At 40.8% G+C, this 27321-nt stretch overlaps 1 protein-coding gene across 1 annotated transcript; it reads right to left on the bottom strand.

Annotated features, from left to right (window-relative positions):
* On the bottom strand, window positions 1–24450 carry LOC147632362 (uncharacterized). Its single transcript, XM_086806954.1, has 3 exons — window positions 24031–24450; window positions 23793–23939; window positions 1–255 (listed from the first exon to the last, which is right to left on the bottom strand). The coding sequence occupies exons 1-3, from the start codon at window positions 24448–24450 to the stop codon at window positions 1–3; spliced, it is 822 nt and encodes a 273-aa protein (XP_086663080.1).
* Window positions 24451–27321: the final 2871 nt, after the last annotated feature.

The raw sequence follows: 27321 nt of genomic DNA, 5'->3' as shown, positions 1-27321 counted from the left end.
TCAACGAGAGGGAGAGGAGAGGGCGGGTGGGGGCGCTGCACGAGAGGAGAGGGGACAGGGCAGCAGGCACAGCGGGCGGCGCACGGCGAGGAGGCAGCAGCCAGGGCGATGCACGGCAAGGAGACAGCAGAGCAAGGGTGGCACACGGTGAGGAGGCAGCAGCCAGTTTGTTTCATGGGCGAGGGCGGGCGGGAGCGCGCGCCGGTGCGCGGTCGGGAGGGAGAGCCAGAAAGTTTGTTTCGGTTTCGGTTTTTTCTCCCAAGCCCAAGCCCAAGCCCAAGCCCAAGCCCAAGCCCAGGTCCCAGGTCTTTTGATTATAGTTAGTTTCACTTTTGTTTATATACCCTCCTTCACCCACACCCCACTTGTTCTCTGGGATTATCCTAGCTTCCCTCTCTATTCCTACTTGCTTGTGTAATAGACAAGGCTCAAACTCAAGTTTGAGCCTTGAGCTTGAGCTTGAGCTTGAGATTTCTTCTTTTCTTCCCTCTTTCCCCATACACCCAAATATACTTATAAACTATGCGATTAAAAATTCAACTAAAATCTATATAATGCACAATGGCTCAAACTTGAGTTGTGCACTCACGAAGGAGAAGAGTCTCAAATCCAATGTCCATTTGCTCATTTCCATGTCACATTCTCTTCACTAGCATATTGTTTCTCTCTATTGCTTTCTCTTTGCCTTTGCTGCTGTTGTAACTACTCACCTTTGCCTTTTGTAGCTATGAAACATTGATGGCTAATTGACACCATACCTTGACTCAATATCCCAATGAAACGGTGTGGCCAGATACAGAGGGTGATGAAGCCTACCTCTTGGGAAACTAGCATATACATGATGTGAGATCCCTGTCCCTACCACGCAATGGATTCGGGGTGCTAGCAGCGAAAGTAGAACTTCTTGCGCAGGGCAGGGTCCCACACTCGGGGCCTCGTCCACCACGGATATCCGGACAAGAGACTAATCTGTCGGTTTTTCCAAAACCGAACCCGGAAAAACTTCCTTTACCCGAAAAGCACGGGCGATTCCACCAGGATAACTTTTTACTCTAACGTAGTCAAGACCATTACTGATCAAGCTGATCCGACTGCACCTAAAGATACTCGGTCAGATCAAGGAAGAAACTTACACTTGGATCATTGGGATCAACGCTTTTTTTCCCATCAAGAGGCACAGCCGTTGATTCCTATCCATAGAACAATTACTATCCGGGATTTACTTTATCTATCGTAATAACAGATATTGAGTCTCGATTTACGGATCCATCAGTCCAGCCTAACCCCATCCAGTCCCATGGGTTAGCCAACCACCCAACCATTGTAGTGATGGGATCCAATTAGGAATTTTGTTAGGTTTGTCCCGGGTACCAGGGAAAAGAGTTCCCAGGCCCCCTAGCCGGAAGTTCATGCAAACATAAAACTAGTCACACCACTTACACACCCAATATGAAATTGCCTTTTTCTCAGCATCAACTAACTTTAAAACAATCCTTTAATGAAACCATTAGGTCACTGATGACAATCCTCGAAATCTCTGGTTGAATCCATATTTCCAATCATTCATTCATCGGTGTACTTACGGCATCATTGGCAACCAGAACGCTCACCACCTGTTCACTCAAGGGCCTTTTCAATAGTTCCTAGCTCATAGTACCCGGCAATATTCTCACATATAAAAATCAAGATGGAATCCTTGTTGAAGATCAGCAAGATCAATCAACAGATCCATATAAGAGAGCCATGGACTCATCCGTTGAGGACCAGCAAGGTCAATCAACCAGATCCATGCCCGGTTTCATATGCCCGGTTTCATAAAACAACTCTTACTCCTTGTTCCAATATCTTCCACGACGCACATGTGGGTATCTTTGGCGACCCAGAGCCTGAGCACCGTATGGTCAGCACCCTCTAGGATCCTTCGCAGGTGACCTAGCGCTTCACTCATAGGTCGCTTCCTTGGTCCCTCATCCACCGTACTACCGGAAGCTCACCATTTAAATCGAACCGAGGCTAGTCAAGACCTCGGTCGACCTTGCTACGCGAGACGTCCTCCATTGACTCTCCGTTAGCAGTTGCAACTTTATCAATTAGGTCTCCATGACCTTAATCCACAAGACGGTCAAAATGCTTCCCGAGCATTCTTGACATAAAACAGCCATTTACAAACAGGTCACAAAATACAGTTTCTATATCGAACTCTCGTCTTTCCACATTATCCCTCATCAGTCCACATTCCATTCATATGTGTACTCATTCTCATCCATTCACTTATATCGACGACACATTATTTCACATACACATTCACATTCATTATTCTACATACACATCCATGTTTGTACATCCACATCATACATCCAATCCCATATCCGCATTCATACATACACATCCATATCCACATCCATACATCCACATCCACATCCACATTCACATCCATACATCCACATCTACATGCATACATCCATTTTCACATCCTCATTCATACATCCACATCCACATACATACATCCACATCCGTATCTACATCCATACATCCACATCCACATCCACATTCACATCCATATATCCACATCTACATGCATACATCCATTTTCACATCCTCATTCATACATCCACATCCACATACATACATCCACATCCATATCTACATCCATACATCCACATCCACATCCACATTCACATCCATACATCCACATCTACATGCATACATCCATTTTCACATCCTCATTCATACATCCACATCCACATACATACATCCACATCCGTATCTACATCCATACATCCACATCCACATCCACATCCACATCTACATGCATACATCCATTTTCACATCCTCATTCATACATCCATATCCACATACATACATCCACATCTGTATCTACATCCCTACATCCACATCCACATCCACATTCACATCCATACATCCACATCTACATGCATACATCCATTTTCACATCCTCATTCATACATCCACATCCACATACATACATCCACATCCGTATCTACATCCATACATCTACATCCACATCCACATTCACATCCATACATCCACATCTACATGCATACATCCATTTTCACATCCTCATTCATACATCCACATCCACATACATACATCCACATCCATATCTACATCCATACATCCACATCCACATGCATACATCCATTTTCACATCCTCATTCATACATCCACATCCACATACATACATCCACATCCGTATCTACATCCATACATCCACATTCACATCCATACATCCACATCTACATGCATACATCCATTTTCACATCCTCATATCTATTTATAGAATACAAGAGAATTCTTATATTTGATATAAGATTTCTTTACGCATCTATTTATGCATAAATTCCATTTTAAGGAGAATAACACTTTCGAAATAATAATCAATCTTTTATGCATCTTCCTATGCATAAATTCATTTTAAATGAGAATGACACTTTTGAATTAAAAATCAATCTTTTATGCATAATTCTAATTTAGTAGAAACTACTAAAAGAATTTCTCTTATGCATCTAATTTATGCATAAAATTATTTAAGATGAAAATCACTCTTTTGAATTAAAAATAAAATTCTTTATGCACCTTTCTATGCATAAAATAAGAACTAATAAAAATAACACTTTTTGGATTAATTTAAATTCTTTATGCATCTATCCATGCATAAATCCAATTTAGTAGGAATTACACTTTTAGAATAAAAGAATTTCTCTTATGCATCTTATTTATGCATAAAATCCATTTTTGATGAAAATCACACTTTTAATATAAAAATTATATCCTTTATGCATATGTTTATGCATACAATTCATTTATGATGAAAATCATTTTTTTAATATAAAAGAATTTCTTTTATGCATAAAATCATTTATGAGATAAAAATCTCACTTTTATAATAAAGTAGTTCTAGTATACATTTTTCTATGCCTAGAATTAGAATTAACCCTTTAAGAATACTCATACGATGGGGATTACTCTTTTTAACATAAAATTTAATTACTAGAAATCCTCTTTTTCTTAATTCATCAATTATGCATAACATAAAAATCAATTTCTCCATGATTCTTTCAATTAATCTAGGATGATAATTGCTAGAATATGGTAGGAAGTCCTCTTTTCATACTTTGAATGAAATTATTTTATATATAATTTTTATAAAAATTTTGCCATAGCTCCGTTGCTATGACTGAAAAATCTCAATTATTTTAAGGGATCTTAACATCAAGGGAATGATTAGAATGATCCCTAATTGGATCATTAACCCATAATGGATTTAATCATCAATATTTATAAAATACATAAACTAAAAGCATAGGGGAAAGCCATTAATTTGGTCTCAAGCATAGATTAATCTTGGATTAAGGAAAAGCTTTATGAAAAGCTTCATTTGGATTGAGAATAGGTCATGAGTATGACCATTTCTTGAGTGACAGAGAGAAATTACATAAAAACCATTAGAATTAAGCATAAATAAAAATTTATGTAATTCTTTACTATCATTCATCAATTAACTTCAATAGCATTCATCAATTTATGTAATTCTTTATTTACTACCATTCATCAATTAACTTCAATACCATTCAAAAACCATTCCTGTGAGATCCCTGTCCCTACCACGCAAGGGATTCGGGGTGCTAGCAGTGGAAGTAGCATTTCTTGCGCGGGGCAGGGTCCCACACTCGGGGCCTCGCCCATGGATATCCGGACAAGAGACTAATCCGTCGGTTTTCCAAAAACCGAACCCGAAAAAACTTCCTTTACCCGAAAAGCACGGGTGATTCCACCAGGATAACTTTTTACTCTAACGTAGTCAATACCATTACTGATCAAGTTGATTCGACTGCACCTATAAAGATACTCGCTCAAATCAAGGAAGAAACTTGCACTTGGATCATTGGGATCAACGCTTTTTTTCCCATCAAGAGGCACAGCCGTTGATTCCTATCCATAGAACAATTACTATCCGGGATTTACTTCATCTATCGTAATAACAGAAATTGAGTCTCGAATTACGGATCCATCAATCCAGCCTACTAACCCCATCCAATCCCATGGGTTAGCCAACCTCCCAACCACTGTAGTGATGTGATCCAATTAGGAGTTGGGTTAGGTTTTGTCCTGGGTACCAGGGAAAAGAGTTCCCAGGCCCCCTAGCTAGAAGTTCATGCAAACATAAAACTAGTCACACCACTTACACACCCAATATGAAATTACCTTTTTCTCAGCATCAACTAACTTTAAAACAATCCTTTAATGAAACCATTAGGTCACTGATGACGATCCTCGAAATCTGTGGTTGAATCCATATTTCCAATCATTCATTCATCGGTGTACTTATGGCATCATTGGCAACCAGAACGCTCACCACCTGTTCACTTAGGGGCCTTTTCATCAATAGTTCCTAGCTCATAGTAACCGGCATAACAAAATGGAATCTCCATTGAAGATCAGCAAGATCAACCAACAGATCCATATAAGAGAGCCATGGACTCATCCGTTGAGGACCAGCAAGGTCAATCAACCAGATCCATGCCCGGTTTCAGAAAACAACTCTTACTCCTTGTTCCAATATCTTCCACGACGCACGTGTGGGTATCTTCGGCGACCTAGAGCCCGAGCACCGTATGGTCAGCACCCTTTAGGATCCTTCGCAGGTGACCCAGCGCTTCACTCATAGGCCGCTTCCTTGGTCCCTCATCCACCGTACCGGAAGTTCACCATTTAAATCGAACCGAGGCTGGTCAAGATGTTGGTCGACCTTGCTACGCGAGACGTCCTCCATTGACTCTCCGTCGCAGTTGCAACTTTATCAGTTAGGTCTCCATGACCTTAATCCACAAGACGGTCAAAATGCTTCCCCAGCATCCTTGACATAAAACAGTCATTTACAAACAGTTTACAAATACAATTTCTATAATGAACTCTCATCTTTCCACATTATCCCTCCTCAGTCCACATTACTTATTCCACATTCCCTTCATATGTACTCATTGTCATCCATTCACTCATATCAACGACACATTATTTCCCATACACATTCACATTCATTATTCTACATACACATCCATGCATACATCTATTTTCACATCCTCATTCATACATCCACATCCACATACATACATCCACATCCGTATGTACATCCATACCCCCACATTCACATCCATACATCCACATTCATGCATCCACATCTACATGCATACATCCATACATACACATCCACATTCACATCCATACATCCACATTCACATCCATACATCCATACATCTACATTCACATCCAAACATCCACATCCACATCCATATTCACATCCATACATTAACATTCACATCCATATTCATATCCATACATCCACATTCATGCATCCACATCTACATGCATACATCCATACATACACATCCACATTCACATCCATACATCCACATCGACATCCACATTCACATCCATACATTAACATTCATGCATCCACATCTACATGCATACATCCATACATACACATCCACATTCACATCCATGCATCCACATCCACATTCATACATCCATACATACCCATCCACATTCACATCCATACATCCACATCCACATCCACATTCACATCCATACATCCACATTCATGCATCCACATCTACATGCATACATCCAAACATACACATCCACATTTACATCCATACATCCACATCCACATTCATACATCCATACATACCTATCCACATTCACATTCACATCTATTCTCACCCTATCACAACCCATATACATCTTATCCCATCACATACACTTATTACCTCATCCCATACACATCTTAACTCATCTTATCACATCCTAACTCATCTCATATGCATCTTATCACATCTCATACACCTCTTATCACATCCTATCTCATATGCATCTTATCCCATCACATACACTTCTCACCTCATCCCATACACATCTTATCACTTCTTAACTCATCTTATCACATCCTAACTCATCTCATATGCATCTTATCACATCTCATACACCTCTTATCACATTCTATCGCTTCCCATACGCATCTTATCACACCTTATCACATCTCATACACGTCTTATTACATCCTATCACTTCCCATATCTTTTATGCATACCTCTATATGCATGAAATTCAATTATGCTAAAAGTAACACTTTTGTAATAAAATAATCATCTTTTATGCATACCTCTATGCATGAAATTCAATTATGCTAAAAGTAACACTTTTGTAATAAAATAATCATCTTTTATGCATACCTCTATGCATGAAATTCAATTATGCTAAAAATAACACTTTTATAATAAAATAATCATCTTTTATCCATACCTCTATGCAAGAAATTCAATTATGCTAAAAATAGCACTTTTATAATAAAATAATCATCTTTTATGCATACCTCTATGCATGAAATTCAATTATGCTAAAAGTAACACTTTTGTAATAAAATAATCATCTTTTATGCATACCTCTATGAAATTCAATTATGCTAAAAATAACACTTTTATAATAAAATAATCATCTTTTATGCATACCTCTATGCATGAAATTCAATTATGCTAAAAGTAACACTTTTGTAATAAAATAATCATCTTTTATGCATACCTCTATGAAATTCAATTATGCTAAAAATAACACTTTTATAATAAAATAATCATCTTTTATGTATACCTCTATGCATGAAATTCAATTATGCTAAAAATAACACTTTTATAATAAAATAATCATCTTTTATGCATACCTCTATGCATGAAATTCAATTATGCTAAAAATAACACTTTTGTAATAAAATAATCATCTTTTATGCATACCTCTATGCATGAAATTCAATTAAGCTAAAAGTAACACTTTTATAATAAAATAATCATCTTTTATGCATACCTCTATGCATGAAATTCAATTATGCTAAAAATAACACTTTTATAATAAAATAATCATCTTTTATGCATACCTCTATGCATGAAATTTAATTAAGCTAAAAGTAACACTTTTATAATAAAATAATCATCTTTTATGCATACCTCCATGCATGAAATTCAATTATGCTAAAAATAGCACTTTTATAATAAAATAATTATCTTTTATGCATACCTCTATGCATGAAAATCAAATATGCATAATATAAAAATTAATTTCTCCATGATTACAATGATATTCTTTTAATTAATCTAGGATAATAATTCCTAGAATATGGTAGGAAGTCCTCTTTTCATGCTTTGAATGAAATTATTTTATGTGTAATTTTTGTAAAAATTTTGCCATAGCTCCGCTACTATGACTGATAAATCTCAATTATTTTAAAAGATAAAGCTTATCATTGAGGGAATGATTAGAATGATCCCTAATTGGATCATTAATCCATAATGGATTGAATCATCAATATACATAAACTAAAAGCATAGAAAAAAGCCATTAATTTGGCCTCAAGCATAGATTAATCTTGGATTAAAGAAAAGCTTTATGAAAAGCTTCATTTGGATTGAGAATGGGTCATGAGTATGACCATTTCTTGAGTGAGAGAGAGAAATTACATAAAAACCATTAGAATTAAGCATAAATGAAAATTTATGTAATTCTTTACTGTCATTAATCAATTAACTTTAATAGCATTCATCAACTTATGTAATTCTTCACTACCATTCATCAATTAACTTCAATAGCATTCAAAAACCATTCCAATTAAGCTTCTCAAGCTTGAGAGGGGTTGAGAAGAGAGAAACATTGAGAAATTATAGAAAAGATCAAAATTCACCAATTACCTTACAAATTGCTTGATTCTTTGTTCACGGTAGAGGCCCCCAACCAATCAATTGGTTTAGTATGTTGATGGAGCCACCAATGGGGATTGAAGAAAGAGGGAAGCTCCAATTTCTTCAATTTGGAGAGAATAGTAGAAATTAGCATTATTTCAGCATAACTCTAGTATAGTAAAATTCTCCTATTTTTTTCAAAGGACTCATGTTCTATTTATAGGAGAGGGAGGCTCTAACCAAGGCTAACTAATTTCTAGGATTTTCTAGATTCAGTTTGGTTGAATTTGGACTAGATTTGGACCTAGTTTGGTTCCTTTTTTATTCGGTTTGGTTCCATTTTGATTTGGTTTGGTTCAAGAGAGAGCAGAGATAAAAATATCACATTATTTTTTAGTTTAAAACTCATTCAAGCATGTGAAATATGCACCTCATTAAAGGGACTCCCCTTTCTTACATATGTGTCAAAATGGAATCATTATACCCAAAATATCTTATATTTTTTATATTACTCATATTTTCTTACTAATAAACCTTGTACATATTCAACTCTTCATCTTATGTGAGCATTGAAGGGACCCCCCTTCCTTACATATGTGTCAAAATGGAATCATTATACCCAAAATCATATTTTTGATATTACTCATAGTTTCTTACTAATAAACCTTGTACATAGTCAACTCTTCATCTTATGTGAGCATTTACTCATTTTTGGATAATTTCTTTTACAAATTGGATTTATCTCCTCCCCACACATGGATTGATCTTATTGGCCCATAGGAACCTTAATTGGACCATAATCCAAAAATTTCTGAAAATCTAGACCCTTAGGCTAAGGTCCTTTATACCCATTTCCAATTTATTCCAATTGCACATTGGAAAGTTCTTTTTGAATTTCTGTTTCAGGGGAATTCATTTTAATAATATGAGAAATTTTTCTAATTCATTTTAATAATATGAGAAATTTTTCTATCTAAAAATATTCAAAATCTGAATATTCTCTCTCCAAAATATTTTCTCTCTCTAAGACAAAATAGGTAGAGACAAGATCTTTTATATTTCTGAAGAGGGGATTGATTACAGGGGAAGATGCTGGACATTTTGAGAGGCTGGGGAGGAATCTTACATTCTCTCCCACTTGAAAAACGCGAGATGTCCTCATCTCACAAACTGGGGTAATTTCGCAAGATGCATGAATATGAGACTCAGAGAAAATTTAATTAAGATTAACCACCAATAAAAGTCTCAAAGAAAGCAAGACTCAAGACAAGAACAAAGATTTCAACTTTATTCACTCTTGGAACATATACAACAAGATAGAAGAACTTTTTACAATTCCATAAGCCCGTCCATCATATGGTCACAAAAGTAGCACTCACAAGCAGCACACGTATAAGGTAACTCATCTCTGGGAATAATTCGGTCGGTTATTGTAGCACCTATCTCATTGATATGAGGTGACCTAATAAAAGGACCTCTAAGAGGCAAGCAAAAAATGGAATAAAGGCATATCTTCTGATGATGAGGAAGAAAACACGCTAGTAAGAAGACCCGCTCAGAAAACCCAACATGCCTTGATCTCATCACGCAATAGTATCGGGGATCCAAACCCAAAGCTTCAATAACCATAGCCAAGCGGACATTGTTACGAAAGTGCTGCTGACCCCACGGTGTTACCCTAGTTATGTCTCGATAGGTCCGCCATTTGGTCTGAACTACAGAAGTTCCCAAGTGAGGGAAAAGTGAGCGCTCATACAGTTCTATAAAATCCTTCTTCACAGACTCACTTGCGTCTTGAAGGTGAGAAATCATCATGGATAAAACCAAGTCTTGCTTCCAGGCCATAAAAGAGATTAAGAAAGAAAGGAGATCGATGGAAGTAAGATTACTGCGAGCGACAAGTAAGAGTTACGACTTATATAAAAGAAGGAACTAGCGTAACGTAGAAGCCGACGGTGTATCTTACCACTAAAGTTTTACTGTCTTTCCATGATTTGGGCTTGGCACAATTTCTTTTAGAAGGCTTACATGAAATACATTATGAACTTTGAGATGAGGAGGTAGAAGAAGCTCGTAGGCTAAGTCACCTACTTTCTTTGAAATCAAATTTGACATGGCAGGAGTCGGGCAGTCTTTTAACTGACGACCAAAACCTTGGCATCCAAAACACCGGTTCTCACTTCTGAACTCATCGTTCTGAATCCTTAAAATAGGTGGGGTTCCTGAGAAAGCATTCTGGGGAAAGGGTCTTCCTTTTTAAACAGAATCTTTCTTTTATTTTAGAGAGGGAATAATTATAAGATCAGAAAGGGAGGTTCTTGCAATGGATTCGGGGTGCTAGCAGCAGAAGTAGCACTTCTTGCGCGGGGAAGGGTTCCACACTCGGGGCCTCGTCCACCACGGATATCCGGACAAGAGACTAATCCGTTGGTTTTTCCAAAACCGAACCCGAAAAAACTTTCTTTACCCGTAAAGCACGGGCGATTCCACCAGGATAACTTTTTACTCTAACGTAGTCAAGACCATTACTGATCAAGCTGATCCGACTGCACCTATAAAGATACTCGGTCAGATCAAAGAAGAAACTTGCACTTGGATCATTGGGATCAACGCTTTTTTCCCCATCAAGAGGCACAGCCGTTGATTCCTATCCATAGAACAATTACTATCCGGGATTTACTTTATCTATCGTAATAACAGAAATTGAGTCTCGATTTACGGATCCATCAGTCCAGCCTAACCCCATCCAGTCCCATGGGTTAGCCAACCACCCAACCACTGTAGTGATGGGATCCAATTAGGAATTTGGTTAGGTTTTGTCCCGAGAACCAGGGAAAAGAGTTCCCAGGCCCCCTAGCCGGAAGTTCATGCAAACATAAAACTAGTCACACCACTTACACACCCAATATGAAATTGCCTTTTTCTCAGCATCAACTAACTTTAAAACAATCAGGTTTAATGAAACCATTAGGTCACTGATGACAATCCTCGAAATCTCTGGTTGAATCCATATTTCCAATCATTCATTCATCGGTGTACTTATGGCATCGTTGGCAACTAGAACGCTACCACCTATTCACTCAGGGGCCTTTCAATAGTTCCTAGCTCATAATACCTGGCAATATTTTCACATATAAAAATCAAGATGGAATCCTTGTTGAAGATCAGCAAGATCAATCAATAGATCCATATAAGAGAGCCATGGACTCATCCGTTGAGGACCAGCAAGGTCAATCAACCAGATCTATGCCCGGTTTCATAAAACAACTCCTTGTTCCAATATCTTCCACGATGCACGTGTGGGTATCTTCGGCGACCCAGAGCCCGAGCACCGTATGGTCAGCACCCTCTAGGATCCTTCGCAGGTGACCTAGCGTTTCACTCATAGGCTGCTTCCTTGGTCCCTCATCCACCGTACTGGAAGCTCACCATTTAAATTGAACCGAGGCTGGTCAAGACCTCGGTCGACCTTGCTACGCGAGACGTCCTCCATTGACTCTCCGTCACATCAGCAGTTGCAACTTTATCAGTTAGGTCTCCATGACCTTAATCCACAAGACGGTCAAAATGCTTCCCTAGCATTCTCGACATAAAATAGTCATTTACAAACAGGTCACAAAATACAGTTTCTATATCGAACTCTTGTCTTTCCACATTATCCCTTCTCAGTCCACATTACTTATTCCACATTCCATTCATATGTGTACTCATTCTCATCCACTCACTTATATCGACAACACATTATTTCACATACAGATTCACATTCATTATTCTACATACACATCCATGCTCGTACATCCACATCATACATCCAATCCCATATCCGTATTCATACATACACATCCATATCCACATCCTTACATCCACATCCACATCCACATTCACATCCATACATCCACATCTACATGCATACATCCATTTTCACATCCTCATTCATACATCCACATCCACATTCATACATCCACATCCACATACATACATCCACATTCGTATCTACATCCATATGGATGTATACATGTAGATGTGGATGTATGGATGTGGATGTGGATGTGGATGTGGACACATCCTCATTCATACATCCACATCCACATACATACATCCATCCACATACATACATCCATCCACATACATACATACATCCACATTCATACATCCACATCCACATACATACATACATCCACATCCATATCTACATCCATACATCCACATCCACATCCACATTCACATCCATACATCCACATCTACATGCATACATCCATTTTCACATCCTCATTCTCATACATCCACATCCACATACATACATCCACATCCGTATCTACATCCATACATCCACATCCACATCCATACATCCACATCTACATGCATACATCCATTTTCACATCCTCATTTATACATCCACATCCACATATATACATTGACATCCGTATCTACATCCATACATCCACATCCACATCCAAACATCCACATCTACATGCATACATCCATTTTCACATCCTCATTCATACATCCACATCCACATACATACATCCACATCCGTATCTACATCCATACATCCACATCCACATCCACATTCACATCCATACATCCACATCTACATGCATACATCCATTTTCACATCCTCATTCATACATCCACATCCACATACATACATCCACATCCGTATCTACATCCATACATCCACATCCACATCCACATCCACATTCACATCCATACATTCACATCTACATGCATACATCCATTTTCACATCCTCATTCATACATCCACATCCACATCCGTATCTACATCCATACATCCACATCCACATCCACATTCATATCCATACATCCACATCTACATGCATATATCCATTTTCACATCCTCATTCATACATTCACATCCACATACATACATCCACATCCGTATCTACTTCCATACATCCACATCCACATGCATACATCCATTTTCACATCCTCATTCATACATCCACATCCACATACATACATCCACATCCGTATCTACATCCATACATCCACATCCACATCCACATTCACATCCATACATCCACATCTACATGCATACATCCATTTTCACATCCTCATATCTATTTATAGAATACAAGAGAATTCTTATATTTGATATAAGATTTCTTTACGCATCTATTCATGCATAAGTTCCATTTTAAGGAGAATAACACTTTCGAAATAATAATCAATCTTTTATGCATCTTCCTATGCATAAATTCATTTTAAATGAGAATGACACTTTTGAATTAAAAATCAATCTTTTATGCATAATTCTAATTTAGTAGAAAGTACACTTTTAGAATCAAAGAATTTCTCTTATGCATCTAATTTATGCATAAAATTATTTATGATGAAAATCACTCTTTTGAATTAAAAATAAAATTCTTTATGCACCTTTCTATGCATAAAATAAGAATTAATAAAAATAACACTTTTTGGATTAATTTAAATTCTTTATGCATCTATCCATGCATAAATCCAATTTAGTAGGAATTGCACTTTTAGAATAAAAGAATTTCTCTTATGCATCTTATTTATGCATAAAATCCATTTTTGATGAAAATCACACTTTTAATATAAAAATTATATCCTTTATGCATATGTTTATGCATACAATTCATTTATGATGAAAATCATTCTTTTAATATAAAAGAATTTCTTTTATGCATAAAATCATTTATGAGATAAAAATCTCACTTTTATAATAAAGTAGTTCTAGTATACATTTTTCTATGCCTAGAATTAGAATTAACCCTTTAAGAATACTCATACGATGGGGATTACTCTTTTTAACATAAAATTTAATTACTAGAAATCCTCTTTTTCTTAATTCATCAATTATGCATAACATAAAAATCAATTTCTCCATGATTCTTTCAATTAATCTAGGATGATAATTCCTAGAATATGGTAGGAAGTCCTCTTTTCATACTTTGAATGAAATTATTTTATATGTAATTTTTATAAAATTTTTGCCATAGCTCCGTTGCTATGACTGAAAAATCTTAATTATTTTAAGGGATAAAGCTTAACATTAAGGGAATGATTAGAATGATCCCTAATTGGATCATTAATCCATAATAGATTTAATCATCAATATTTATAAAATACATAAACTAAAAGCATAGGGAAAAGCCATTAATTTGGTCTCAAGCATAGATTAATCTTGGATTAAGGAAAAGCTTTATGAAAAGCTTCATTTGGATTGAGAATAGGTCATGAGTATGACCATTTCTTGAGTGAGAGAGAGAAATTACATAAAAACCATTAGAATTAAGCATAAATAGAAATTTATGTAATTCTTTACTATCATTCATCAATTAACTTCAATAGCATTCATCAATTTATGTAATTCTTTACTACCATTCATCAATTAACTTCAATACCATTCAAAAACCATTCCAATTAATCTTCTCAAGCTTGAGAGGGATTGAGAAGAGAGAAACATTGAGAAATTATAGAAAAGATCAAAATTCACCATTTACCTTACAAATTACTTGATTCTATGTTCACGGTTAGAGGCCCCCAACCAATCAATTGGTTTAGTATGTTGATGGAGCCACCAATGGGGATTGAAGAAAGAGGGAAGCTCCAATTTCTTCAATTTGGAGAGAATTTTAGAGAATAGTAAAAATTAGCATTATTTGAGCATAATTCTAGTATAGTAAAATTCTCCTATTTTTTTCAAAGGACTCATGTTCTATTTATAGGAGAGGGAGGCTCTAACCAAGACTAACTGATTTCTAGAATTTTCCAGATTTCAATTTGGTTGAATTTGGACTAGATTTGGACCTAGTTTGGTTCCTTTTTGATTCGGTTTTGATTCGGTTGATCCAAGAGAGAGGAGAGATAAAAATATCACATTATTTTTTAGTTTAAAACTCATTCAAGCATGTGAAGTATGCACCTCCTTTAAGGGACTCCCCTTCCTTACATATGTGTCAAAATGGAATGATTACCACCATTCCTACGTGATGCCTCCTGCGCTCTATGTATCGAGGACATTGATAGTACTGGTGGATATGCCCTGGGATGTGGACATTTTTTCCATTTGTCTTGCATCACCCAGGAGCTAGTACGCTTCTCAGCATGTCCCTCTTGCCATGCACGCGTTGACCTAGCGACATACAGAGTTTTGGGCATTGATGATCTTCACCCAGGCCTCATTCGAGTAGATGCTAGGACTGGCAGGCCTATTGATTTTACCTCAGCTATACTGACTTGGGACTCGATGCCTTTGATGATAGAGATCAGAAGCCTGAGGTACCTCCAGAGATTGAGTGGAGTGCACATGAGTTTGATGCATACCAGAGAGTCCTTCACGAGAGCCAGATCAGAGCATACGAGCATATGGGTGGTGCTTGTCCTAGTGGCACCTTGGGTGATGGTGCTAGCAGCAGTGCTGCTTCTCATGAGCAGCGTGTCCTTACAGCAGAGGAGCTTACACGAGCAGAGTGGCAGACACGTACCATTGCTGATTATAGATTTTGGGTTTACAGATAGAGACGTCTTGCAGTAGCATGACGTAGAGAGAGGGAGAGGTCTATAGTAGCTTATGGGACTTGTGAGCTCCCGAGTACACCGGCACCAGCTCATGATCTTGCCTTTGAGGCAAACCTCCCTGCAGACCTTCTCGATGACCCCCGCAGCCAGCACAGCCTCCTCGACGTGCACAACAGTCTCGACGCGCACGTCGACCAGTAGTTAGAGATGACGATTTTGATTGGCTTGTCGTTGATAGTGACTAAACTCAAACTAGCTGGGTTAGCTCACTTACATTGTACTTAGATTTATGGGCAGTGACTAACCTAGCTGGGGTAGCTCATTTTCATTCTGATGTACTTATTTGATGTTTATATCATTATGAGTTTTTTCATTATTGAGTATCATTACATTTTAGTTGATGTTCTTGATTTTTTTAAAAATTTTAACACTTTGGCTATCATATTTTTTGTTGAAAATCTCCATGCCATCGTACCCAAACATGCTCCGATGGGGGGAACCACACTTTGCAACAAGCACATGGGGGGGACCCACCCCCACATGCTTACAAAGTTTGGTCATGATCGGAGCATGTTTGGGTTAGTAATTAGTGCCCACTGTGGATTTTTCAAGTCTCTTGGTGCTTAAGAGGCCATGGAAAATCCGGGCCTTCCCCATACCATCGTACCCAAACATGCCCCAATGGGAACCAAACTTTCCAAGCATGTGGGGGGGACCCACCCCCACATGCTTGCAAAGTTTAATCACAATCGAAGCACGTTTGGATTGGTAATTAGCGGCTAGTGTGGATTTTTCAAGTCTCTTGGTGCTTAAGAGGCCATAGAAAATCCGGGCCTTCCCCATACCATCGTACCCAAACATGCTCCGATGGGAACCAAACTTTGCAAGCATGTGGGGGGGCCCACCCCCACATGCTTGCAATGTTTGGTCACAATCGGAGCATGTTTGGATTGTGGTAATTAGCAGCCAGTGTGGATTTTTCAAGTCTCTTGGTGCTTAAGAGGCCATAGAAAATCCGAGCCTTCCCCATACCATCGTACCCAAACATGCTCTGATGGGAACCAAACTTTCCAAGCATGTGGGGGGGACCCACCCCCACATGCTTGCAAAGTTTAATCACAATCGAAGCACGTTTGGATTGGTAATTAGCGGCTAGTGTGGATTTTTCAAGTCTCTTGGTGCTTAAGAGGCCATAGAAAATCCGGGCCTTCCCCATACCATCGTACCCAAACATGCTCCGATGGGAACCAAACTTTGCAAGCATGTGGGGGGGCCCACCCCCACATGCTTGCAATGTTTGGTCACAATCGGAGCATGTTTGGATTGTGGTAATTAGCAGCCAGTGTGGATTTTTCAAGTCTCTTGGTGCTTAAGAGGCCATAGGAAATCCAGGCCTTCCCCATACCGTCGTACCCAAACATGCTCCGATGGGACCCAAACTTTGCAAACATGTGGGGGGACCCACCCCCACATGCTTGAAAATCTTGGTCACAATTGGAGCATGTTTGGATTGGTAATTAGCAGCCAGTGTGGATTTCTCAAGTCTCTTGGTGCTTAAAAGGCCATGGAAAATCTGGCCTTCCCCATACCATCGTACCCAAACATACTCCGATGGGAACCAAACTTTGCAAGCATGTGGGGGGGATCCACCCCCACATGCTTGTAAAGTTTGGTTATAATCGGAGCATGTTTGGATTGGTAATTAGTGGCCAGTGTGGATTTTTCAAGTCTCTTGGTGCTTAAGAGGCCATGGAAAATTCGGGCCTTCCCCATATACCATCGTACCCCAACATGCTCCGATGGGAACCAAACTTTGCAAGCATGTGGAGGGACCATCCCCACAGGCTTGAAAAGTTTGGTCACAATCGGAGCATGTTTGGATTGGTAATTAGTAACCAGTGCGGATTTTTCAAGTCTCTTGGTGCTTAAGAGGCCATGGAAAATTCGGGCCTTCCCCATACCATCGTACCCAAACATGCTCCGATGGGAACAAAACTTTGTGAGCATGTGGGGAGGAACCACCCCCACATGCTTGCAAAGTTTGGTCACAATCGGAGCATGTTTGGATTGGTAATTAGCTGCCAGTGCGGATTTTGCAAGTCTCTTGGTGCTTCATAGGCCATAGAAAATCCGGGCCTTCCCTATACCATCGTACCCAAACATGCTCCGATGGGAACCAAACTTTGCAAGCATGTGGGGGGATGGACCCACCCCCACATGCTTGCAAAGTTTGGTCACAATCGGAGCATGTTGGATTGGTAATTACCGGCCAGTGTGGATTTTTCAAGTCTCTTGGTGCTTAAGAGGCCATAGAAAATCCGAGCCTTCCCCATACCATCGTACCCAAACATACTCCGATGGGGACCAAACTTTACAAGCATGTGCGTGCAAAGTTTGGTCACAATCGAAGCATGTTTGGATTTGTAATTAGCGGCCAATGTAGATTTTTCAATTCTCTTGGTGCTTCATAGGCCATAGAAAATCCTGGCCTTCCCCATACCATCGTACCCAAACATGCTCCGATGGGAACCAAGCTTTGCAAGCATGTGGGGGACACCCACTTTGCAAGCATGTGGGGGACACCCACCCCCACATGCTTGCAAAGTTTGGTCACAATGGGAGCATGTTTGGATTGATAATTAGCAGCCAGTGCGGATTCTTCAAGTCTCTTGGTGCTTAAGAGGCCATGGAAAATCCGGGCCTTCCCCATACCATCGTACCCAACATGCTCCGATGGGGACCAAACTTTGCAAACATGTGGGGGGGACCCACCGCCACATGATTGCAAAGTTTAGTCACAATCGGAGCATGTTTGGATTGGTAATTAGCGGCCATTGTGGATTTTTCAAGTCTCTTGGTGCTTCATAGGCCATAGAAAATCCGAGCTTTCCCCATACCATCGTACCCAAACATGCTCCGATTGTGACCAAACTTTGCAAGCATGTGGGGGGACCCAGGTTTGGAGTCTCAAACCGGGAGCGTTCTATGAGGAGATCTTTGGGGATTTGACAGTGGTCACCCCCACATGCTTGCAAAGTTTGGTCACAATCGGAGCATGTTTGGATTGGTAATTACCAGCCAGTGCGAATTTTTCAAGTCTCTTGGTGCTTAAGAGGCCATGGCAAATCCGGGCCTACCCCATACCATCGTACCCAAACATGCTCTGATGGGAACCAAACTTTGCAACCATGTGGGGTGGACCCACCCCCACATGCCTGCGAAGTTTGGTCACAATCGGAGCATGTTTGGATTGGTAATTAGCGCTAGTGCGGATTTTTCAAGTCTCTTCGTGCTTAAGAGGCCATGGAAAATCTGGGCCTTCCCCATACCATCATACCCAAACATGCTTCGATGGGGACCAAACTTTGCAAGCATGTGCGGGATACCCACCCCCACATGCTTGCAAAGTTTGGTCACAATCGAAGCATGTTTGAATTGGTAATTAGCGGCCAGTGTGGATTTTGCAAGGCTCTTGGTGCTTCATAGGCCATAGAAAATCTGGGCCTTCGCCATACCATCGTACCCAAACATGCTCCGATGGGAACCAAACTTTGCAAGCATGTGGGGGGGCCCACCCCCACATGCTTGCAAAGTTTGGTCACAATCGGAGCATGATTGGATTGGTAATTAGCGTCCAGTGTAGATTTTTCAAGTCTCTTGGTGCTTAAGAGGCCATGGAAAATCCAAGCCTTCCCCATACCATCGTACCGAAACAGCCGATGGGAACCAAACTTTGCAGTCTCTTGGTGCTTAAGAGGCCATGGAAAATTCGGGTCTTCCCCATTCCATCGTACCCAAACATGCTCCGATGGGGACCAAACTTTGCAAGCATGTGGGGGGGAACCCACCCCCACATGCTTGCAAAGTTTGGTCATAATCGGAGCATGTTTGGATTGGTAATTAGCGGCCAGTGTAGATTTTTCAAGTCTCTTGGTGCTTCATAGGCCATAGAAAATCCGGGCCTTCCCCATACCATCGTACCCAAACATGCTCCGATGGGAAGCAAACTTTGCCAGAATGTGGGAGGGGCCCACCCCCACATGTTTGCAAATTTTGGTCACAATCGAAGCATGTTTGGATTGGTAATTAGTGCCCAGTGTGGATTTTTCAAGTCTCTTGGTGCTTAAGAGGCCATGGAAAATCCGGGCCCTTCCCATACCATCGTATCCAAACATGCTTTGATGGGGACCAAACTTTGCAAGCATGTGGGGGGGGACCCACCCCCACATGCTTGCAAAGTTTGGTCACAATCGGAGCATGTTTGGATTGGTAATTAGCGGCCAGTGTAGATTTTTCAAGTCTCTTGGTGCTTCATAGGCCATAGAAAATCCGGGCCTTCCCCATACCATCGTACCCAAACATGCTGCGATGGGAACCAAACTTTGCAAGAATGTGGGAGGGGCCCACCCCCACATGTTTGCAAAGTTTGGTCACAATCGAAGCATGTTTGGATTGGTAATTAGTGCCCAGTGTGGATTTTTCAAGTCTCTTGGTGCTTAAGAGGCCATGGAAAATCCAGGCCTTCCCCATACCATCGTACCCAAACATGCTCTGATGGGGACCACATTTGCAAGCATGTGGGGGGAGCCCACCCCCACATTCATGCAAAGTTTAGTCATAATCGGAGCATGTTTGGATTGGTAATTAGCGCCCAGTGCTTGCAAAGTTTGTTGATTTTCAACAAACAATATGGTGATGGTGATTTTCAACAAAGGATATGATAGCCAAAGTGTTAAAAAATCAAAAAACCATGAACATCAACTAAAATGCAATGATCCTCAATAATGAGAAAACTCATAATGATATAAACATCAACTAAGTACATCAGAATGCGAGCTAACACAGCCACTCTGGGTTTAGCCACTAACTCAAAAGATCAAGGTATTTTGAAAATGAGCTACCCCGGGCCAGCTATTCTGAGATTAGTCACTCCCAAAAAATCTAAGTACAATGTAAGTGAGCTAACCCAGCTAGTCTGAGTTTAGTCACTATCAAGATAGAGATCTAGTCAGCAGCACCCTATCTAGCTCTCAACTGCTCTAGAATGCTCTCATGGTCATCCACTCGAAGCTGAAAACGAGGGTGAGAACTGTGTTTTTGGCTCTGTACTCGATCAAGAGTGAGCCTGGTAGTAGCAACCACTAGATGAGAGAACTGAAATGCCTCTAACTCCCACTTCCACTACTGGAACTCAAGACTCCCTCGATGAAGTCGAATCTGCTGGTAGAACCGGCCTACCACAATCATGCTATGGGCGTCAAAAGAAAACCCATGATCATGCACTGTATCTTGGTCAAGGATGCACTTTGGCCTAGTGCAACTCATCAGATAGTAGTCTACTCCCTCGCTATTTCCCTCACTGGCAATAACAGCAAATACATCACCCTCCTATAGCAAATCTATCAGGTCATCATAATTGACCATGAACGCAGGACCTGTGTGCTCATCAGACAACACTGGGGATGTGAAGGATACTCGGGGGAGAGGAATGTCTGTATCCATGCATCTGCCCATCCTCTCGAGGCACAATGTAACCAATCGCCATCCATACATGCTCCACAGAAGCATGCAAACTGTCGTGTGTAAATCGTTGTGGGGGCCGCCATGCACATGCTCCTGATGGAATGTAAGCCCAAGGAGCCAGGTACTGTGTCACAATCATGGGAGGCTCTACGGTCAATCATGCCACCATCCACATGCCAAAAAAATCTCCTGACAATCCGAGCATCATGTTTGGGATGATACGATGATGCTGCACTCCCACACAAATGTTGGGAGTATCACTCGACTATGTGGCCCGCATCTCTGAACCACTGAGCATCCTGCCACCACAGCTGATGACACCTCAGCGCACGTTTCACACATGCGCCCGCACCATCATGCTCTCCCTTCCGTGACTAGTCTCAAAGAATGACCAAATCACTGGGATACTAGACTGCATATGCCATCTATAAATCCATAAAAGATAGTCTTAGTTATTGTTTTCTTTAAGATGTTCTAGTGAATTTAGCTTAATTGCAAATATAAGAGAACCATAAGTACTACCTGTAGAGCCAATAGAATTGTCGTGACGACTTGAACTGTGCGCCACAACCATCCGACCAAACCCATCGCTGGCCACGTATGATCCCACAATCTCCTAAAAAATCGTCTCATGGAGGTGAAAACAGTGTTGCACAAAATGTGCATCATGTGAACGATCATCACTGATATAGAAATGATACTCTCGAATAATGACACGGGTCTCGGGGGTACTCGCTATCCCATCTACATGAGCCTCTGCATGTTGATAGCTAATGTGGACCATAATAGCAACCTGGTGAGGTAAGCAATACAGACGTTTAGGACAGAAAAAATCAAATAAGTAATATAGCTCAAACACGAAACAAATATTATGAAATATAACCATTACCTGCTTTGAGAAGTAATACTCAGATTGTATCTCCTGAAAAGGTGTGAAGGTGTAGTTCTCTGCAAAATCAATCACAGAGACGACCACACCAATAGGAAACTCTACCAGGCATGCTCAAAACTGACGATATTGCCACTTGGCACAATGACTGTGTTGTATATAGGGGTAGATCTGCTCCCTAAATGTGGCTGTGAAGTGACAACTTGGTGTATGTTTGTCCATCACTACAAGGGATCGGGCTCATACCCACGCTCCTAGCCGCTAAAAATGACTTGTGAAAAAAAGTAGCGGGCCCGTGTATCATCGGCCATAGACATGCGTGTAAAAGCACGTGTATAGGACATCGCAGACGCGCTTATACACGGGTGTATAGCCGCGTTCTGTTCAGTTCCAGATGTACTCAGACGCGTTGATACATGCGTCTATACACGCATTTCTTTAATTTAGATGCGCTTATACACGCGTAATTGTCAGTTTTGACGCGTTAATACGCGCGTATTTTACAGATTATCCGCGTGTATACACGTAATTTTTAGCAGTTCTGACGCGTTTATACACGCGAACAGAGAGCAAAAAAAAAATTCCAGAGAGTGCTATTTGGTGCCTGAATACTGTTCCAGCATTCCAGCACCCAATAACACTCTTTGGATTTTTTTTTTTGTGCATTAGACCATCCACGAAGAACATATGCACGAGGGAGATTAAGACAAGAACGACATGAATGCATACATTGTCAATACACGATTCAAGACAGACATGAATGTAATACTATCGATTCACGATTCAATATTACTATCAGAATTTCATACATGTATACAAGGGAGTCCATATCTCGAAGTAGCCCATGGCTTCAGTTTACAAAAAAATATATACAACCACATCCTCAATATGGAATGTGATACTATAAGTCTGAGTACTACTCAGACCCAGATGATGACTCGGTGCTCCCTCCATGCTCAGATGAGCTCACATCGGTCGGAATGTCCGATGAGTAGTGCTCACGTCCACCCTCTGCAATGGCGGCGGGTGGATCATCAGCAGCTTGTGCCTGTTCAAGTAATATATAGTATATAAGTATATATATATGTAATTCAATAAACCAAAATCATTCGTTTAGAATTTTCAAGTACCTGTCGACTGTATGGTCTCATGGCCATCTCAAACTGCGCGTCCGTAATACGTCCCTCGGCTCTGAAGATGGCCCACGTGTCACGTCTGCTATGCCGACGAGCATACGCAGTATCGTGGGTTGTGGGCTTCCTCCCCGTAACCCGTCGCTGTATCATAATCAACACAATTTGTAAGATTAAAACAATCATAGAATCAATGAATTAAGTAAACAATCAAATAAAGTGGCAAGATACTTACGAACTCTGCCTCCCATGACTCGACGCCGCCAGATCCGAAATGCGAAGATCCAATGGTCTCCATCTGGATCCGTCGTGCCTCCACATGCTGCCTGCTCTTCACGCCACCCTCTGCTCGTTTCTTTGCCTCCTTCCACTCGCGTTTGTGCGCAGTGGTGGCAGGTTTCTCGGCAGGATAGCCACCCGCAGCTACATTTAGCCGGTCATCGTACGCGAGTTTTTTAAGGTGAGATCTTTTATTACTTAAGATCTCCCTTATTCGCGTCCTTCCCCATACATCCGAGAATGTAGCATGTGGGGGATTGGGGTACCGACTATGTACAGCCTCTATCACCTCCCCAACTAATCGGCTATTTTGATCTTTAAATTTAATAAAACAATTTCTATATGAGTTTGATACTACCCCACGCATGTACTCCATTACCTCCCTCCCCCTCGCATCCATCACTATCCCGCCCCTATCCGTCACATCATAGCAGATCACTCTCTCCACCTCTCTCATCTCCTCCTCTTCCGAACTGTCTCCTCTAACTCTTCTCCCTCTATCTCCTCTCTCATCGCGTGCCCTACTACCTCCCCCACCTCCCCCACCTCCCCCACCAAAGCACCCGCCGCCACCAAAGCACCCGCCGCATCCTCCACTCCCACTCTTCCTACTGCTGCGGGTGGAGTCATGACTGGGGGATTGTCTACGTGACGGTGGCTGTGAGCCCTGACGTGACGGTGGCTCTGAGGGAGCACGTGATGGTGCTGTGAGGGTGTGCGTGAGTGTGTCTGGGACGAGGTATGTCTCCTCGGTGGACGTGGAAGAGGAGAAGCTGCATGCCGTCTCGTCGGACTCGTAGGAATAGACGGCATTGGAGTGCCCTTGATACTCGCGGTAGGGGTATAGACACCAGGCAGGGAAGGAGGGGGATGGGCATACATATACTCTGTAAGCTCAACTAGACCAGGATGGCGCCCAATATGATTCAGCATCTCCATCAGCCAATTGCTGTACGCAAATGGATCAGATGAAGAACCTGGAATATCCATAAAGAACATGCAACAAAAATCCTGCAGCACATCATGGGCTGTCTCTTGACTCACACAAATATCATCATTCAAGTCAGTTGTGTTGCCTGCAAATCATAGAAACAGGAAACGTAGTCTCGTGTATACACCCGTGCAGAAACGCGTGTATACACCCGTCAGAAAACGCGTGTATATACCTGTCCAGAAACGCGTGTATATCCGCGTGAACAGACTCTGCAGACAGGGTACACGCGCTTTTACACGCGTTTCTACACGCGACCTGCGAAAAAAAAATTTCAAAAGGACCGACCTCCGACAAAGACAAAGTGTCCTTATAAAGGTTCCACTGTCGCCCCTGTCAGAATCATTCACCCAATCGTGTGCACAGAAGCAAAAGGACGGAGACAAACCCAAAAAGCAAAGAGAAAATAGCATAAACAAATCTGAGAAAGGAGACAAGGCAAAGGACAAACTGACTCACCTCTGAAAAAGTGAGTCTTCTTTCTTGCTCGGCTTCCTCCTGTGTGTGCTCCTTCTCTGCTCCCTCCTTGCACTTAGGTTTCGTTTCTGTTGGAAGAGGCGAAAACGAAAGCAGTGTTGATATGTTAGTTCAAAATCTATATTTGGGAAAGGCGGGCTATTTTTAGTTTAAACAGACCGTCGCGTTTATAAACGCGTGTATGTTCGCGTGTATGAAAATTTAGCTGCGTTTATACACGCGTTTTGTAGTAATTACCCGCGTTAATACACGCGATTTTTAGGAAATAGCCGCGTTAATACACGCAATTTTTAGGAAATAGCCACGTCAATACACGCGATTTTTATACTTTCATTAAAAACATATTATGATTTTGTGTTTTCTGGTTTGTGCATAGGATGTCATCAACCTCTTCAAGCAGTTCTGGGGAAGATGAGACAATGCGTCATCGTAATCGCGATGTGTGGTTGGGACAACGGATCAAATGTATGTGTAATCGATGTCAAGGATGCATTGTACGAGCACGTCGAATTACCTTGAATCACATCTCCATGTATGGAGAATGGAATCAAACAGGTTTAGAGGTGAGTAGATGTAAATTGATGGTATTCAAATGACTCATGGTATCCAAATTAAATTAATAGAGTTGTAATATATAAACTCTAATTGAAGCAGGATGCAGTACCACACCCTAACATGGTACCCTACGCGCGACGAGAGCACGCAAAGCGTCGACGAGATGATGCTGGAGCTTCGGGATCTATTGTCAGAGATGAGTGGGAAAGGGATGACAATAGCCCTGCACCCCACGAAGTTGTGGAAGAGGAGGTGCTTGATGATATGGTGCGGAATCTTTTTAAGGATGATCCCAAAGGTATGGACGACGATGATATGGAACAAGAGCATCTTTACAAGGCTTCATCGACACCGGTGTTTGAAGGGTGCACATTCTCTGTTTTACGTGCTTCACTTGAACTACTCAATTTACAAACAGTTTATGGATGGAGCAATGCAAGTCTTGATGCATTATTGAAGTAAGCATTCTAACTTACAAATTTGAATTAGTGGTTTAAGGTTTAGGATTTAAGACTAATTATAATTGATGATATCGGATGTAGGCTATTATCAAACATGCTTCCAAAGGAAAATAGACTACCCACCTCAAGAGACATAGCGAGGCGCTATGTGACATCTCTTGGAGGATTGGATTATGATCGCATACATGCATGCGTCAATGATTGCATTCTCTTTCGTGGGACGCATAAGGAGGCTCGACATTGTCCCACTTGTGGTGAAGCAAGGTATAGAACAGATATGAAGAGTTTTGATGTACCTCGTAAAGTCTTGCGACACTTTCCTATAATTCCTCGCATCAAACACATGTTCAAGTGCAAATCCATAGCAGAGCTCATGTCATGGCATTCCTCACATCGATCGGATGATGGCATGTGGAGAATTCCCGCAGACACTCTTGCTTGGAAGCATATTGAAGATGAGTGGCCCAGCTTTAAAACAGAGCCCAGAAACTTGAGACTTGGCCTAGGTATGGATGGAGTGAATCCATTTGGTTTCAAAAGCACCGCATATAGCGTGTGGCCAGTTGTGTTGGTGAATTACAACCTTCCGCCATCAATGGCGATCAAGAAGGGACATCTTATGTTATCCCTTCTAATTCCAGGGAAACATAAAGTCAAGCATATGGATGTTTATCTTGAACCATTGATTGATGAGTTGGAGGAACTATGGAGAGGTGTTGCGGTGGTGGACATTAGTAGGCCTCCCTCCTCTCGACACTTCGAC

This window comes from Cibotium barometz, chromosome 13, assembly GCF_041138505.1.
Source record: "Cibotium barometz isolate CiBa-2024 chromosome 13, ASM4113850v1, whole genome shotgun sequence".
NCBI lineage: Eukaryota > Viridiplantae > Streptophyta > Polypodiopsida > Cyatheales > Cibotiaceae > Cibotium > Cibotium barometz.
Note: the sequence above shows the minus strand (reverse complement) of the source record. Positions and strands in the feature narration are given on the sequence as shown.

Excerpts from the sequence above, each read along its gene's own strand:
- LOC147632362 (XM_086806954.1), bottom strand. The coding sequence starts at position 24,450 with ATGGAGTACATGCGTGGGGTAGTATCAAACTCATATAGAAATTGTTTT. Across the intron at positions 23,940-24,030 it reads AGTCATGGGAGGCAGAGTTC|CGACGGGTTACGGGGAGGAA; the intron begins GTAAGTATCTTG and ends ATTATGATACAG. Across the intron at positions 256-23,792 it reads TGAGACCATACAGTCGACAG|AAAAAACCGAAACCGAAACA; the intron begins GTACTTGAAAAT and ends TGGGCTTGGGAG.